The sequence below is a fragment of the Asterias rubens genome, chromosome 8 (genome assembly GCF_902459465.1).
Source record: "Asterias rubens chromosome 8, eAstRub1.3, whole genome shotgun sequence".
NCBI lineage: Eukaryota > Metazoa > Echinodermata > Asteroidea > Forcipulatida > Asteriidae > Asterias > Asterias rubens.
The window spans coordinates 14121630-14139341 of record NC_047069.1 but is presented as its reverse complement, the minus strand read 5'-3'; the positions used below and the strand labels follow the sequence as shown (position 1 = coordinate 14139341).

The following is a 17712-nucleotide window of genomic DNA, read 5'->3' as shown; positions in this document are numbered from 1 at the left end:
TTGTATCACGGTGCTTTACTTGAGAACAAAATGTGGACAAACAACAAGGCTCAGAAAATACAAGTAATATGAAAGAATGGAACACTCTACAAAATCACATCATGGATACTCAAACAAACTATTAATATTTTCAACTGCTCGGTTGTTATATTTTTCAACACGTGTATTGAAATGAATTCATGAAACCGTCTTCAAAAAAATTTCTGTTGACTTTGGCACCGCATAAATGCCTATTGATTGTTTGAAAGCAAACTTAGTCAAAAGCAGACAGAAACTGAGTCAAGTACAGGTAATACAAGGTACCATCGAAACCCAGAATGGACCAAAATTAGCCATAGGACAGAACCGTTTGGAAATTCTTCTTGAATACTTATGACCTCCACTTGACAGGTTTTTTTTTTTTTCTTTTTTTTTTTCAAAAGATGTGGAGTTGTAAAGCACCACTTCTTCCCAGAACCTCCATTATTCAAGAGGTTTACACATGGTGTAACTGCAAAATCCTAATCTGATTATACTTCCACCATGCAATGTTTCAAATAATAATAATAAGAAAATTTCAAAACACATCATACTAAAACAACCAATTAAACAATTAACAAATTACACACAATACAAGTGTAGTACCTTTCAATCTTTGATTTTTGTTTATTACATTATTCTCAAATTCTCATTGACTACAAAATAAACTTTAAAATTTTATTATGTGAATTGTATTATCAATGAAATCAAAGTTCTTTTTATTGGCAATTCCAATAAAAAGCTTGACAATAGTCACCATGCATAGTTTAGATTATACTCATATCATTCAAAGTTGATTTTTTTGCAATCTTGTTTAAAGGCAGTGGTTGGTAATTACTCGAAATAATTTTTAGCATAAAAACTTACTGCGTTACAAGTAATGGAGAGCTGTTGATAGTATAAAACATTGAGAGAAACGGCTCCCTATGAAGTAATGTAGTTTTCGAGAAAGAAGTAATTTTCCATGAGTTTGATTTCGTGACCTCAGATTTAGAATATGAGGTCTTGAAATCAAGCATCTGAAAGCACACGACTTTGTGTAACGATGGTGTTTTTTCTTTCATTATTATCTCGCAACTTCGACGACAAATTGAGCTTAAATTTGCACAGGTTTGTTATTGTATGCATATGTTGAGATCCACCAAGTGAGAAGACTGGTCTTTGATAATTACCAATGGTGTCCAGTGTATTTATTTGGCTCAATTTATTAAACCCCCAAAAATACAAGATAATGTACATGTACATGATTGGTTGTGCAGAAAAAGAAAAAAAAATCTTCTATTAGACAGTCCTATGTGAACAAAATACAAGAGAAAACAAAAGTCAATGACATAACTAAGAAGATAAAGGAGATCAAATGGGGATGGGCTGGCCATGTGTCACAGGTCCAAGACAACAGGAGGACTAGATGACTGACAGAATGGCATCCTAGAACATACAACAATACCCTAGAAACAGCAGAATCTGCTGATAAGGTAACTTAGCATATGAAATATCTTTAACTATCTACAGGGTTGAGATTCATTGCTGGCAAATAGGTCTGAAACTAGAATCCAAATTTTATGAGGCATGTTAAAATGATGGCATTTCAACCTCTAGGCAACCCCTGGAGTTATAGATTAAAATGATCTTCTCCAGAAGACGATCAGAGCATACTGATCGAAACGTCGAGTTAAACCAACGGTTCTTTTCAGAACCACCCCAACTCATTTAGAGATAGTTATTACATGGTGTTACCGCAAACTCTTCTATATCTTATTTCCACCATGCAAAGTTTTAAATCCTACTTAAAATGATCTTCTGTGAAAACAATCTTCCACTCCTCCTACTTTTACGAGTATACAAATAGTATTAATGGTCTTAAACATTTTTTTTTTTTACTAAAACAGATGATCTTGTTTTTAACCACATCTTAATTTTTTTTGTTAACCCTTTCATTATCAGCAATCCCCTGAAAATCACTATAAAATAAAGCGTTGAAAAACTGTACTTGCATCAAGGACCTTCCAAACCGCTATACCTTTTCTTTTGGTGACGGCTTTTACTCATGTAAGTCGTTGGTCTGGTTTCCTGACTACCGACAAGTCAAAACAATTTCAAAGTCAAAAGATTGAAAGGAGCCCTCTGTAGTGGTCATATGCCTCAGCGTGATTCTCATAAGGTCAAAGTTTCATAGCTCTGCTTACCGCCAAATTCTGCGCTTGTGATCACCATTCTTTGCTTACAGGGTAATTGCCAAATTTCTGCGCTCTCAGTGTCAGCGAAGAATGCCTAGTATTGCTGAGAAAGCTAACGCTAAAGCTAAAATTTCCTGCTAACCTGTGAAATACGCTTGACGTAAACATGGAATTGTCTGCTTAAAGCGCAGATTCTTTGCTTTACGATAAGCACAGCCTTGATATTGGGCCCACATCGTCCACAACAAATTCAAGATGGCCGATTGTGGAAAGCATTCAAACAGATACAGTAGCCTTCTTTGAGAAATCCTGACTCAGAAGCCTCATAATATCAGCATGTTTCATGGAGGTGTTATCCTTCTTCACCGACCCGTAGTTCTCCTTTACAAACATGGCAAATTTGTTGGGAGTTCGTACCTTGGCCACTTTGCCGTCTTTGTTCAGTGGGGGCAGGAGGACTATACTCCCCTTGCAGTATGAACAGCAGAACTTGTCAGTGTTGATGGACTTGGAGTGACGCCCAATTCTAAGGACACATGAAAAGACAATTTTTGGGTTGTTAACACTCATAATATTTGGTTCTTGAAAAACAAAATTCCAGATGGCCGATTGTGGAAAGCATTTAGACAAATACAGCAGCCTTCTGTGAGAAATCCTGACCCCTAAGATTTGGTCCTTGGAAAAAAGTAGAAACATTTGACAGAGTAAAAAACCTGACCTGCATCAAGTATTTTTCTGATTTTTCCAAGAGCAAAAATTGAAAGTCAGACTCAAGTAGGAAGAAAAACATAATTATCTGTAACACAGGCGTCTTTGAGATAGACTAAGCTTTCTGGTTAAATTGTTGGGTTCTTGTTAAGAGCCTCTGTATTCAAGGGCCAACACAACTCTTGAAGACACTGGACACTATTGGTAATTGTCAAAGGCCAGACTTCTCCCTTGGTATGTCTCAACATTATGCATAATATAACAAACATTGAGTTACATGGAGGTCAGGACCTCTGTTGCCCCTACTCTTTGCCTTGGTGCCCCTTGTAAAGTTTCCCATAGACTAAGATGGAAGTACCCTTATTCTCTTGCAACTTCAATGACCAATTGTGGCAAAATTTTCACAGATTTGTTATTTAATGCATATTATGTTGGCATACACCAAGTGAGAACACTGGTATTTGACAATCACTTAACGTGGACAGTGCCTTTAAAGTATGTTTTCTAAATGCAGCTGCCAGACCACATCTACATGATTATGAAACTTACGTTGTTTTGCATGTGACACACTGATATTTATACTTAGTAGTAATCTCATAGCTGTGACAGCGTTTGATGACCGGTATCGTAGGATGTGCATGGTTAGCTTTTGCTGCCCTGTAATAAGCAATAACACAGGAACAATTATAAACCAAATAGGAGATATTGAACTGGTTGCAAATTAGTTTACAGATTAGGTTCAAGATCAGTCGGGTTGGCTCAGTGATTTCTCGCCATGCCTTACTTCTCCATGGACCTGGTTCGAGCCCGGACTGGAGCCTTGCATGTGGTTTGGGTTTTTCAGTCCCTAACTGGCTGTGCGGGTTTTCCCTACAGGGTTTTGTTTTCCTCCTTAAAACTTTTTCTTCATTATTTTGTCTACACAAAAAGTTTGTGTGATGTTTCCATTAAGATGCTTTGCCGACTATATAATTGAGATTCAGAAGACTTTGTTCTTAATTACTGGTTTAAGCTTAGACTGGTTAAATTCAAAGCATAATTTGTAAATCAAGCAATTTTGTAAATCTTCACTTACCAGTATTTCCAGAATCGTCCATGTCCGTCATTGACTCCATTGATTAACCAGCAGGCAGCGTGACATAACTCATGGATAAGGGTATCTCTCAAACGCTCTGAAAAAAAAAAAAAAAAACACACATTCAATGAACAAACCCAAAGGCCATGGTAACAACACTTTACGATAAGTGTAACTTGGTTCTTTTACATCCTCACAACACATGGGACCATCGGCTTATGTGTTCATGTATTCACATCCAATGGTTAAGTGTCTTGCTTAAGGACACAAGTGTTGAGACCAAAGCTTGAGTCCAATGCGCTCTATCGCTTGGCCACAACACGATATATCAAAAATAGATAGTTAAAATTTGATATCACAAATGATCTATCTACAGGGCCAAATTTCATAAACCATGTAAGCACAAAATCTTGCTAAGAAATTCTTAGCATAGAAATTGCTAAGCAGTATTTTCTGCTTAATAGCTTCATGAAATTTTGCCCAGGTGGGCCAACTAAGGCAACATCTATGTGACGGCAAATCACCCAAGTTGCCAAACTCAACCAATAAGTGAAGTGGACGGTTGTTGTGTCAACTGGCTCCAGCCTTTGACTGGATCACAAAGAGTTACCCTTTGTCTCATTTGTCTTACCTGCTGTATCGCAAACTTTCTCAGACAGTTCAATGCGAGCATTGCACTGCCCTCCTAGTCTAGTCTTTGTGTAGTAACAATATCCGGCCGTCTTGCGCATCCGATTGTTCCACTTGATATTAAAGTCAGATGGAAGCTGCAGAAAACAAAAATAACTGAGTAAATTTCATTTTCAACTGCCCTCATTAAAATAGCATTCAGAAATACCCCAGGCAGTTTCTCTACTCTTATTGGTGGAGAGCGCGTCACGTGGGTGTGCATAAACCTTTTGTTAGTGACAGGTAAAAGGTGTTAATTCATAAGCGGGACACGCGACCTTGCACCTGTTCTTATAAGACAGTTTCTTCATTCCTATTGGTCGAAAGTGATGATGTTTTTGACCGAAAAGGTATTTATGAATGGGAATCAAAGTGTGTTGAATCGGTTTTCAACTAGTGGTTTAAACCCGCCGAGGCCTGGTTCTTTATAATTTACTTCGACTTCGTCTTGGTAAATTATCAAGAACCAGGCCTCGTTGGGATTAAACCACTAGTTGAAAACCTCTTCGCCACACATTGATTCTTTTATTAATAAGAAGACTAATCTATCTTTGACAATTACCAATAGTGTCCAGTGTCTTTAAGGGTACAAATGATCGCGAATTGAAGTTGATTTAATTGACACTATATAGCCCTCTTGCATCCCAAATGTGTGTTAGCACCAATGTGTGTTAAGCACTTTATACTTTCCCAAATTCCGTAAATAAAAGCCACAGGCTTATTACTCAGTGGGATTCGAACCCATGACCTTTGCCAATCTAGATCAGATGTCTCAGCAACTAGACAACCGAGATTGCCCGGTAGCTAGAGGCAGTTCGAATCCTATTATTTCTTTTAACAGCGGGTACTGTAACAAAAAACATATTCACCTTGTTGTCAAACACAGTCTGGTTGTAAATAGTAAACAGCTTCCTGGTAAGAATCTCTCGTTGCTTCTTGAAGTCTCTGACGTAGGGCGAGGTGGACACACAACCCACTCTAGGGGTAGACAAAGACACAAGGAAGTCTGTTTGAGTACTTCCAGGAGTGGGTTTCCTTGGAGTTAGAAAAGGCGTAGACTTCTTGGAAGATGAAGTAGCTGAAAGAGAATAATAGTAAAGATAGAGTTGTGTTTGTCGGAAATATCAGTATGGAGAAACCAACCAAAACAGGCCAATAGAAAGGTAACTTTCAGGATGATTTTTGGGGCAATTTTAAATTTTATCAATAATCGAGCAAGGTTATGTAATCCCTTTTGAAGAGGAACCCCCTCCTATGTTTTTTAGGAATAATAAGTCGGCCTTACGCGAGGCCAAATTTGTAACAGATTCCATTTTAGATTTACTGGCTTCTTCCCGTATTTCAGAAAAATCTCATCCTTCTTAAGTGAACAGCCCTTTATCTGTCTCATGCTCAGCTTCGAAGAAAAATAGACTTATTCTTGATCTCAGCGTTCTCAACAAATTCATACCAAAAACGCGCTTTAAATTGGACGACTGGAAATCGGGTATTCAATTTCTGTCACAAAATGCTCTCATGGTTACATTCGATTTAAAATCGGGCTACCATCATTTTGACATTGCCCCTGCCTCCCAATGCTATCTGGGATTTTCTTGGTCTATTAACGGGGTAGTCAGACATTTCGAATTTACAGTTTTGCCTTTCGGACTCAAATCCGCTCCTTACATATTTACCAAAGCTCTGAAACCTTTGGTCACCCACTGGAGGTCATGTGGAGTTTTAATAGCTCTCTACTTGGATGATGGTTTCATTGTCATCCCTAGACCAAAGGAATCTTCAAAACACAACCAGATTGCCTTAAACATCTCTAACCACATTCGTTCTGATCTTTTAGAAGCAGGTTTTGTATACAATATTTCTAAGAGTATTTGGAGCCCTGTATTTACTATTGATTGGTTAGGTATGAGATGGGACACTGCACAGAGCACACTTAAGATTCTTGATCGTAGGATTGTTAAGATTAATAAATCCATTGATTTTCTTCTACAGCAATATACACCTCTCACAATAAGAGATTTGCATTCATTCGTAGGCCAAATTATTTCGTTGTCCCCCGTTGTTGGTAGTATTTCTAGATTAATGACTCGTCACTGTCAAATGACAATCGCAGCCGCCTTTGATGAAAACGTTCCAGTCGTTCTTACAGATTTCTGTCTTTCTGAAGTTAAGTTTTGGAGAGCTAATGCCAAAATTTTGAATGTTCGTTTTGTTTTCGCTCACCGAGTTGTTAACAAGATAATTTGCTCAAATGCCAGCTCCACAGGTGCGGGTGCTATAATCTGTAACGAGGTTCACACAGCCCACAAATTGTGGACTAACACAGAATCAGTCCAAAGTTCCACTTGGCGCAAGCTCGAGGCGATTCGCTTTGCGCTCTTGTCTTTCCTCCCTTTGATTCATGCCTCTGAGATGAAGTTGCTTACCGATAGTCAGTGTGCAGCAAAAATTATCGAGTCCGGGAGTATGAAACCAAATCTGAACAATCTGGCTGTTGATATTTTCAATATTTGTCTGAACAACTCTATTCGCATTGATGTTGAGTGGATACCCAGGGCTAAAAATGACCAGGCTGATTTTGTCAGTAGGATTCTCGACACGGACGATTGGTCCCTTTCAGAAAAGTTTTTCTCTGTTATCAATGCTCGCTGGGGTCCATTCACAATTGACTGCTTTGCTACTTTTTACAATGCTAAACTGCCCCGATTTTATTCTCGTTTTTGGAACCCAGGTTCTTCGGGTGTAGACGCCTTTGCCCAGAACTGGCACGGTGAAAATGCATTGTTGGTTCCCCCTGTAGCCTTAGTGGCATCCACCCTTAAACACATGCATCTTTGCAAATGTAAAGGCGTAATAATTTTCCCCTGGTGGCCTTCGCAACCCTTCTGGCCTTTACTATGGTCCCAATACCGTACCAGGGTCAAGAACCTCATTACTGAAGTTGGTTATCTCGCACTTAAACATGGCAGAAATCACAACTCCCTACTTGGTTCAAATGATTTCGATGGCTGCGTTGCAGCCGCATATCTAGACTTTGTTCCAGTTTAATCCCTTCTCACTCTTGTACAGTGTGAGTATCACATATTTTCATTCTTAATTCTTCCTCTCTTTTTTGTGCATACAGAAACCACCCATTTTGGCTCGATTTCCCCCTCCATTTCCAAGCCAAGAAAGAAATAATGCTGCTAGATGTAATCTTTGCTAAATCCGAGGGTACGGTTATGGCTTATTTCTATAAATGTCGTCAATTTTTGTCCTGGTTAGAATTGCAAGGTATTCCTCCGGTGCTCCCCTTTTCTGAACAACTGTTAGCAATTTATCTGTCACAAATAAAATCACATTCAAACTCTGATAGTGCTTTGATTTCTACTGCTGCTTCATTGAGATGGTTACATTCATTGGTTAATGTCAAAAGTAACCCGTTTGATGCACCCATCATTCAACATGTGATAGTCAGCGGTAGGCGGGAACTACATCATCCGCCCGCACAAAAACAGCCAATTTCCCTAAGTCAAGTCAAAGCCATTGGCGACCTTTTCGCAGGTCCTGATGCCTCGCTTTTAGATCTTAGATCTGCCTGCTATGTCTCCCTCAAATATGCTCTCCTTTTTCGTCACAATGAGATGGCAGGTATGAAGGCTACCCACTTATCTGAATTGCCAAACAATAAGGGTATTTCAATCTTTATTCCAAAATCAAAAAACGACATTTTCAGGGATGGTAGTACTGCTTTTCTTTGCGACACACTGGACACCTACTCACCAGTTGCGATTTTACGCCGATTTTTAGAGGCTGCCGGGATCAATCTGGGTCAAGACAAATATCTGTTCACCCCTGTTATATTTTTGTCCAGTACAAAAACGTACAAAATTGGCGCTGATAGACCTTTAAGTTACACTAGGTGCAGAGAGTTGTTTTTTGAGGCCCTTAGGCGCATAGGCGTAACCGATCCCAAGGTATACGGCCTTCATAGCCTAAGATCAGGCGGGGCTTCCCACCTAGCTAACAAACATGTTCCTGAAGCTTTGATAATGCAACAAGGTCGCTGGAAGACCACTGAGGCTAAAAACAGATACGTCAAATGGGATATCAAACAAAGACTAGACCTGTCAAAAACACTCTTCAAAGAGTAGGCTTACTGTATAATAATTGGCGGTGTAGAATAATTTGCATTAGAATTTTCTATTGATACTCAACATTACGAAACGGTCGGGTGATCCTTCCAGTATAATAAGAGAGTTTTTTTATTATAAGAGAGTTGATATGTTTTAAGGAACAGACAAGTTTTTTTCTATTATAAGAGAGTTGATACGTACTTATTATTTGAATTTATTGGAATTCTGCATTAACAATTTAAGGAGCAAATTGTGCATATACGTAATTTGGCTGTGTAAAATGATTTGCATCAGAATTTTCCTATTACTATTTAACATTACGAAACAGCCAGGTGGCTCGTCCAGAGATTTGAGATTTTGTGAGATTTTTGTTCTATTTAAGGAGAGTTTGACATGTACTTAATTTGAACCTATACGAAATTTTTGTTCTAATTATAAGAGACTTGATGTACTTAATTCGAATTTATTGAGATTCTGCATCTGCAAGGAATGATTCTGCAAGGAATGATCAGAAACGACTAAGTTGAATAAGATTAATTGAAATTGTGCACGAACGAGCTAGATGATAAAATGATCCGACATGGTCAGATGACCAATTGAGTGTGTTATGTTGGTCAGATGACCAGAAGTGATATACGAGGATCAGATGATCCAGTGCTGTATTCCTTAAATTTGGAAGTTAAAAAAGGGAATTTAAGACTCGGTGTTTGTGATCCCACCATTATCCCATGCTGTAAACAAATAATTTGAATCAAATCCTATTGCCTCCTTTTTCCTTTATTATGGCGTGTCCATTAACACCAAACTGTTTTTCATGCGTATGAGCGTAGCGAAGTAGCATGGAAATGAGGGTTTAACAGTATTAAAGCATAGAATATGGATGGAACTACAACTTTACCTAAAGTAATGTAATGTATACCCAAATAAGGATAGTCTGGGGGACAACAACTTTTCAATGTATATTACAACATGCAGCCTACTAATGTAATACTCACTTTTTGGTTTATGAGTCTTAAGTGGCGGTGGTATGGGAGTAGCAAACACAGACTCATCATCATCGCTACTCTCACTGAATCGTGGCAGGCGATAGTTTAGAAACTTAGGCGTTGTCTTTATTGGCGCATCTATTTTTTTCTGTAAAAGTTGCAAGGAAGTAATAATTAAAAAAACAAGATTTATTATTCATAATTTTATCTTGGCACTGATAATAAAAAGTTCTTATAACGTGCTAATTCACATAGATCACAGCGCTGCGACTACAAGCACAAAACCTCATCATCTAATTAGATCTAGTACGAACTAGCCTCCGGCTATTTGGCTGAATGATATTATAGCTTAAAACTAAAGCCAGTAAGATGTAGGCAAACAATGTACAGTTACACAGACTTCATTGCCTTTGAAAATGTTTGACCTCTTATGGAGGAAAAAGTGCCCTTGTCTTCACAAGAGTGGAATTCTAGGCCTCAGTATGGAACACTTACTTTTTCTTAGACTATTTGGGAGGGATCTATACATGAAAAAGCATAAACTCTTTCAGTTTTGGGGAAGCAACAGACCCTTGTGGCAATAATTGTTGGTTTAGGTTTCAGCAATAAGTCTTTCAAAACAACAGCAGGCTTGAATTTTGGGGGAAATCCACTAAGAACGCAAGACTTATAGCTCAGAATCTCAACTGATCGAACTGTTTTTTGTTTTAATAACAAAACCGTACAAGATGAGAAGAGACTAGAATATATAATGCAAACATTTATATCATCTACAATGTACATGTAGACTTATTTGAACAAAACACAAGTGAAGAATTATCTCTTCTTGTCCTGTCTTGAGTTAGGGAGGAAGGGGAGGGGGTGAGGTTCGGCAGTTCGAAATGAGTTAATTGACATGATGCGGATATTATCATATTATCATAAATTACCATGATGCACCGTACCTTTTTGTCTCTTGCAGGTTTCCTATCAGAGTTGATTTGCCTGTAGTAGAAAACGTCATCATCATCATTTCCTTCGTCTAAAGGAGTGTCATCAATGAAGGAAGCATCATACTGGTCCTCATCTATGGCCGGACTCTTCTCTAGGTTGCTGGAGTCATGACCAGGGGCAGGATGTGAGGATTTGATGGCTTGGAGAACTGTGAAGTCAGAGACAAGATCTTCTGTGTCATATTTCACTTGGTCAATTTGTAATGGACTTATAATGTTCACCAACTTCGCATATAAAAAACAGCAACAAAAGTTATGTTGGAACAAGTGAAGAGAAAAACTAGCAAAACAAATGAGAATTCAATTCTCTCTTGAAGATTTTTAAAGATGTTGTTTGATGTAATCAATATATAACCCAGGCTTTGCATTAAGACCGACATGGTTGAGGAAATCAGACATCTCTCAGTCAATGACACGGTCTTCCTATGACCTCAGTGAGGGTGCTGTTTGACGGTGTTACGTCATGTATATTTTTAAAGGAACACGTTGCCTTGGATTGGACGAGTTGGTCTATAAAAAGCGTTTGTAACCGTTGGTTATAAAATGCATATGGTTGGAAAGATGTTTTAAAAGTAGAATACAATGATCCACACAAATTTGCCTTGAAATTGCATGGTTTTCCTTTTACTTTGCGAACTAACACGGTCGGCCATTTCTGGGAGTCCAAAATTTGACTCCCATAAATGGACGACCGTGTTAGTCGACGAGGTAAAAGGAAAACCGTGCAATTTCGAGGCATGTTTGTGTGGATAATTGTATTCTACTTTTACAACATCTTTCTACCCATATGCATGTTATAACAAAAGGTCACAAACGCTTTTCGAAGACCAAGTCGACCGATCCAAGGCAAAGTGTCTGTGTGTTTACCCTTCGAGCCTCAGTTTAGTAGTTACGTTGATTTGAATGGTGAAACGCCATAATGGCTGCCTTACACTTAAAGTCAAATTTTGAGTGGAATTTGTGAGTATTATTCATATAAAAAACACAAAACACAGGGCTTTTCCTGTCTTAAATGTACTGGCCCAACACTACCGGCGCCGGTCCTTTGGTACAGGGTAAAGTTCAAGCCCTGATCGTGACGGTTGCATTGTGTTTGGCATGAGCTCCTTGACATCAATCTTTGACCTATGATCATCCTATACAATTAAAGCAGTGACAGAAAAAAAGAAATTGTGAAAAAAAGAAAAAAAGAAATTCGGTACTTACATGAATCAAAGTCGTCATCATCGTCACTGCCGTCATCCTTAGGAACTTTGGGATTCCTTGCATTACTGTGGAACAAATTGAATAAGTGATTTTTTAAATGTTGGCCATCCACCTAATAGATACATACACTTGAAGTTGTGCAAGTGACCCTAGTCGTGAACACAATACATACATGTACAGGCCTCGAAATGACCCAAAGCCGTGGTGCCCTGTGCTTTTGTTGTGGTGCCGTTTCCAAGGTTCCAAATCCAATACTTTGTATTATAAACTTAGGTTTTTCCCATAGAGTGCCCCTTACCAGAGGGAAATTGCTGTGCCCCTTAAAGAGTGAAGGCCTGATCAAAGAAAAAAAAAGAACAAACAGATTTTTTACCTGAAGTACCTTTGTGTATTCTGTGTACACTTCTTGTCTCTGAAGGTGAAGTGACCTTTCCATGAGTCACTGTCTTCACTGCTGCTGCTACTGCACAACAAGCGAGCATCCTTGCCACTCTGTTGTTTCTTGAATGCCGGCTTTTTGGCACTCTTTTGTTGTCGGAAATTCTTCGCTAGTCTCTCAGTTAGACTCAATAACTCATCTCCATCACAGGACGAATCAGAATCTGACTCACTCAGGGTAACCATGACGACCTTCTCAAGAGGTGTGGCCTTTTTCGGTTCATTCTTCGGTGGGGGTGTGAGAATCCATCTGATTGGTTCGCAGGTTTCTGAATAATGATGTAAAGGTGAGAAAGGTACCTCTGGCTCATCTTTGGATCTAGAGGTAGGACATTCCTCTTGGGAAATGTCTGGTTTGGTCTCAAAGTCATCAGCGTTATCATCACTTGAGAAGGATGGTCTACCCGGTATATCATCATCTGAGATCCTCACAAGTGAAGAAGCACCGTCAGTATCTGCGATAATTGGTGATATGTCCAAATTAAAATTTGCCAGATGTTCAGACTCTTCATCACCTGATTCACAGACGCTGGAAACCTTTGAAAATGTCTCCTCGTCCTTTAAGAATGTTTGTCCACTTTCTAAATTAAGTGTTCCTGGATGCGATTTTCGCAGACTGCAATCAGAATCTTCTGCAACTTTGTCTCGATTTGCTGGAGGTTGTTGTTGGATGCTGCCGTCTCCATCTTTAGTCTTATTTACACAGTTTGATGGTTCATCTGTGCTTGGTGAAGATCTTATTTCTCGTGCAGAATTTTCACCAAGGCTGCTTAAAGTTCTGTCCTGATGTTGGCATTCAAGCAGACGTGTTAACTTTGCTTGACCTTTGACATGACCCTCTGATTCCAAGTTGCCGTTTTGTCGGTTGCAAGTGTTGACATTGTTTTCTTTGTCTGAGGAGGAACTGATGTCTTTTCGAGATCTCCTAGGGGTTTTCTTTGAACTGCTTCTAACCGACTTCTTTTTCTTTTTGCGCTTCACACTGTCTGATGGCTTAAAATAAAACATTCAAATATTAAATCAAAACAATAGGAATACATGTAGAATGTAACCTGTGACAATAAGTATTTACAAAAGAGCCACAAAGCCCATGGACTTCCTGCAAGCACAGTTTGTACACAGCTCAATGGGGAAAAAAACCTTAAAATCTTACATCTTGTAGAGATTACATTGTATGATATGTATCAACTTTTAAGGGGGCACATTTGAATGTTTTCAGCTGTAGGCCTACATGTGTATTTCTTATCTCAGATTTGATAAATGTGGAAGTTTTGATAAAAAAGATGTCCCAAATTAAAATTTGTTTTCCAAAAGTAAAGTTCCTGAGTGGTAGTATTTCCTCTGTCAGGAAATACCCTGGAATGTGCAAGGTGAAGGTCACTCTTTTTGTAACTAGAAAGGTTACACACGTACATGGTCTAATGTTTAATAGACAAGAGAACATTTTATATTATATATTTTTTAATTTACTCTTTTTGGTTGGGTATTGGAGGTTGTTGAGGTCATTGAACCCAGGCCAGGCAGAGTTCAGACAACACATCTGTCAACAGTCTCACAAATCAATGGGGAACTCAATGGATCAGTGAGACAGCCTTGACATTGACAGGTCGATGGCCAATTAATTGACTAGCTCGCAAATGTTTACACACACCAGCCATCTTTATGTGTGTCTCCCCCCCTCCCGGTCGGGTCCCATCCCCCGGAATGTATAGACTGTGCCCAGCAGTGCAGAAACGCATCCCCCATGCTACTGTGAACAGCCGCATGTACAGTCAGCTGGAATCTGGTCACGACACAAGAATCTTCTGTTGGTAGGATTTGAAGTAACTCAACTAGGTTGAATCGACAAGCCGTCGAGTTGTACGATTGTCGAGTTGTCCAATGACGAGGTGTCCGAGTCTGACCCATCCAGCATGCCCATTCAGTGTGCTTCACGTCCCCCCTAGACCCCTTTACAGCATGGAGGAAGAAAGAGAAGGAGCTCGAACGACCCGCAAAACCGCAGAGTAACAAAAGAATACTCTGACAATGCCCCTGTCTGGCCAGTGGAAAAGGATAGGAGACCTCCAGCTGGACGGCCGATTAACGAGCGGGATAAAATCTCTTTGTACAGAACGTGTGGTACCGCCAGTCTGCGCTCTTGCCTGAGTGTAAAGTTGAATCATTGGAGACAAGAATTGTGAATATACACGTTTTCTTTTACCGTTTGTGGTGTTTCACGAAAACATCATGGCATATTTTTACATTTTTTGTGACTTTCCTGTCACTAGCGGTGGTTCAAAATTTGGGTACTAGCACACGTAGGGTGGTTGGTATTCAATTGTGTTTTTCGATTTGGTGAGCACAAGTGTACACAATTTTTATCAGGTCTCAAAAAAGTAGTTTTTTTCTGTATTATGTCCATACCACATACGACACCATAGTTGAGTGAAGAACCAAGTGCGCACGCGCAAACTCACATACGCCAGGTCGCTCATTGTCTGTGTAAGGTATGTGGGTGATTACGAGGTGTCGTTAAACGACCGCAGTACCACGGGTTCGACTTTTGAAGTCCCTTCGTTCGAGCTCCTTTTCTTCCTTCCTCCATGTTTACAGATAGGCCGGAAGTGGTGATATTGATGCATGCTGGGGCAGTTTGCGAGTATATATGCATGTATGCTACATATGTGTGAGTGTGACGAACATCGCATCCCATCCCATCCCAGAACGCATAGATAGCTTTTTGCTATTTGGAAAAAAATATAATAACTTTCGATTTATATAGCGCCTAATAACTAACACTTAATTCTCTAATTAAGCGCTTTACATTAGTGCCCTGGTCATAGGGCCAATAACATCCCTTTTTAATGTTTCTCAGCTCCCTTGGGAGTATACAACCTGGGCAACAGTTTATATCGCTCCAAAGGCTTTTTCATTCACAATATCAACCTCTACCCTCGCAGGTACCCATTTGTTCCCCTGGGTGAAGAGAAGCAATTATAGTAAAGTATCTTGCTCAAGGACACAAGTGTCACGACCGGGATTCGAAACCCACACTCCGGTGAAAACGCACCAGAACTTGAATTCGATGCTCTTAACCACTCGGCCATGACACTCTACAAAAAGGGGTCTATTTGTCTATGCTTCAGAAGCCCAGAACACAGAGGATGAAAAGGAAAAGCCAATCTAATCTCTTTGTTGAATCAATGTAGAGGGGGAGTGTATCCTCTGTCTGTCTACAAAACAATACTTTATTTCATAAAATTGGTTGAGAAAATTTGTACAAAGATTTAGCGCCCTCAATACTAAAAAAGATGTTTTTTCCCCTTGCTTTTAATTTTAGACATGTTGTAGATAGTGCCATAAAATTAAAATCCAGTGCCAGAAAAGTCAAAAAATAAATGTGCATGCCTATTTTCACACATTCACCTTTTGCAAGGCCGTTTCCTCAACATTTTGCCATCCAAGCTTTATGGACAAACGTCCCAGCAGGTCCTCTATGTCACCTCCTTCATCTGATGACATTTTGAAAAGCACGGCTCTTCAAAGGATACAAGTTTTAATAACTTTGCGGTAAGACTCTCTCATCAAAACATTGAGCACTGACATTATTTTGCACTTCCGCGGCTGACACCATTTTTTTTTTTAATGACCCGCGTCGCAATGCTTCATGGGTAATATGCTTCACTACTTTTAACTTTTTTGTTAACATTTTTAAACACATTTTACATCATTTTACTTTTTGTTTACACGATGTATACAGAAAAACGTAATAAATAATATTTTATGATTTTAAAATGAACAAGTATAATGTTATACATTTTATTTCGTTAATCATAGTTTTGCCTTTGTTGAGCAATGGTTTGAAGAAGGCATTAACATCAAATGATTGACAGCTATTGATATTGGACCCAAATAAAAACATGGAACGCAAAAGGTAGCATTTAGGACTCGCATATGGAGTCCTCGTACGTGATTTTTCACCAAATTCGCGAGGAATCGTCCCAAAATTTAGCTAGAAGAGGTGGCCACGAATCCCATTAACCATGCATAGTGGTTCTGCAGGGACGAAAAAGCCAGCTTTGTGTCGTTATTGGGCAGCCAAAAAGACGTGTTTTTACGGGAATGATTGTCAGTTTATGCACGCCGATCCCAACTCGACCTACAGTAGATCGCCAGCTGCAGACGGGTTGTCTTCTCTAGGGCACATTAGTCAGGATTTGGCAGCAATGGATCGTAAGTAGAATGTATAAAATATTGGGGTAACTTTCCGTATGGCGCCACCACTTTTTCACTCATTTTTACAAAAAGGGATATATCAATGAGGTAAATTAGATACTATATTATTTCATATCGAATGAAAAAGTGGTGGCGCCATGCGGAAACTTTTCCAAATATTGTATAGTTCTTGTTCTTAAAAACATTGATGAGAGAGACAAAGAAGTATCCAAGTACCCTAGCCCTTGTAGGACGTCAGTCAGTGCCACTGCACTGACGTCCTGGGTGTATAAACTTTATAAAGGTTCTTTACAAAGCGAACACAAGTTTGACTCCAATTTTCTTTATTTTTTACCTGATTTGAGAAGCTGGAATTCTGTTCATATATTCATGGTGTCCCTTACTATATTCTCAACGAGTTCACAGCTAACAATTCCAACAAATATATCCATGGAAGAAATTATATCCGAAAATATGTAGAAGTTCTGTGCTGGCGATGTTGATCATCGTGTACCACTTGAATGATAGTGTGAGCCCACCAAGTGCGCATGGCTTTGAGTACAGTGCATTATCTTGCCGCTATTCGCCGTCAAAGTACAGGGTAGGTGCCGTTAACTCGCCTTCAACTCCTCCAATATACATTTTAAAATCCAGGAGGCACAAAATATTTTCAAATAGAATTTTTTATAAATTTCAGGTTGAATTTCGGTTACAAATATCAAGTTTTTTTTCTTGTAAAAAAAGAAAGAAAATCCAAGCGTGCAGCAAAATCGTCTGATGCCGCCGTCTTGCTTTTTCACAGTGCTTCTTGTACATGTGCGCGTATATTTTTTTTCTTGGGACGGTTAGCATGCGCTAATTTATGGTAAAAGGGGCCTCATTTGTCCTAGGAAAAAAATACGCTTCCGGCTCATGGAGTCTTGGCACAAGACGTCAATGCTCGGTATCGCATAGTTCTGCGCTTTGTGTAAATTGCTCACCGACTATTATCCATCTGCTGAGTGTTCGGTTAACGTAGGTTTGACAGCGATTTGGCTGCAAATAGTAGGCCGCCCAGTGATCAGTGCAAGGAAAGTGTTTACACGGAAGTTAGAGCGGGACGTGGGATCGGAACACGCTTATTTCAATTTTCTT

General features: G+C 39.3%; 2 protein-coding genes across 3 annotated transcripts in view; one reads left to right on the top strand and one right to left on the bottom strand.

Moving 5' to 3' along the window:
• Positions 1–1737: 1737 nt before the first annotated feature.
• On the bottom strand, positions 1738–15984 carry LOC117293773 (acidic repeat-containing protein-like). Of its 2 annotated transcripts, none has more exons than XM_033776211.1 (10): positions 15790–15984; positions 12317–13374; positions 11944–12008; positions 10690–10886; positions 9755–9893; positions 5517–5725; positions 4610–4745; positions 3979–4075; positions 3453–3560; positions 1738–2721 (listed from the first exon to the last, which is right to left on the bottom strand). In XM_033776211.1, exons 1-10 carry the CDS (start codon positions 15883–15885, stop codon positions 2472–2474), a joined length of 2355 nt encoding a protein of 784 aa, XP_033632102.1. In that variant the 5' UTR covers positions 15886–15984; the 3' UTR covers positions 1738–2471. The 2 variants fall into 2 exon arrangements, with proteins under 2 accessions (XP_033632102.1, XP_033632103.1); XM_033776212.1 differs by having other exon boundaries at positions 12326–13374.
• Positions 15985–16295: 311 nt separating this feature from the next.
• LOC117293230 (PAN2-PAN3 deadenylation complex subunit pan3-like) overlaps positions 16296–17712 on the top strand; it is a 41866-nt gene continuing 40449 nt past the window's right edge. The window contains exon 1 of the mRNA XM_033775449.1: positions 16296–16596. Within this exon, the coding sequence (XP_033631340.1) occupies positions 16407–16596 (190 nt within the window). The 5' untranslated portion in view covers positions 16296–16406. The remainder of the gene's footprint in view (positions 16597–17712) is intronic.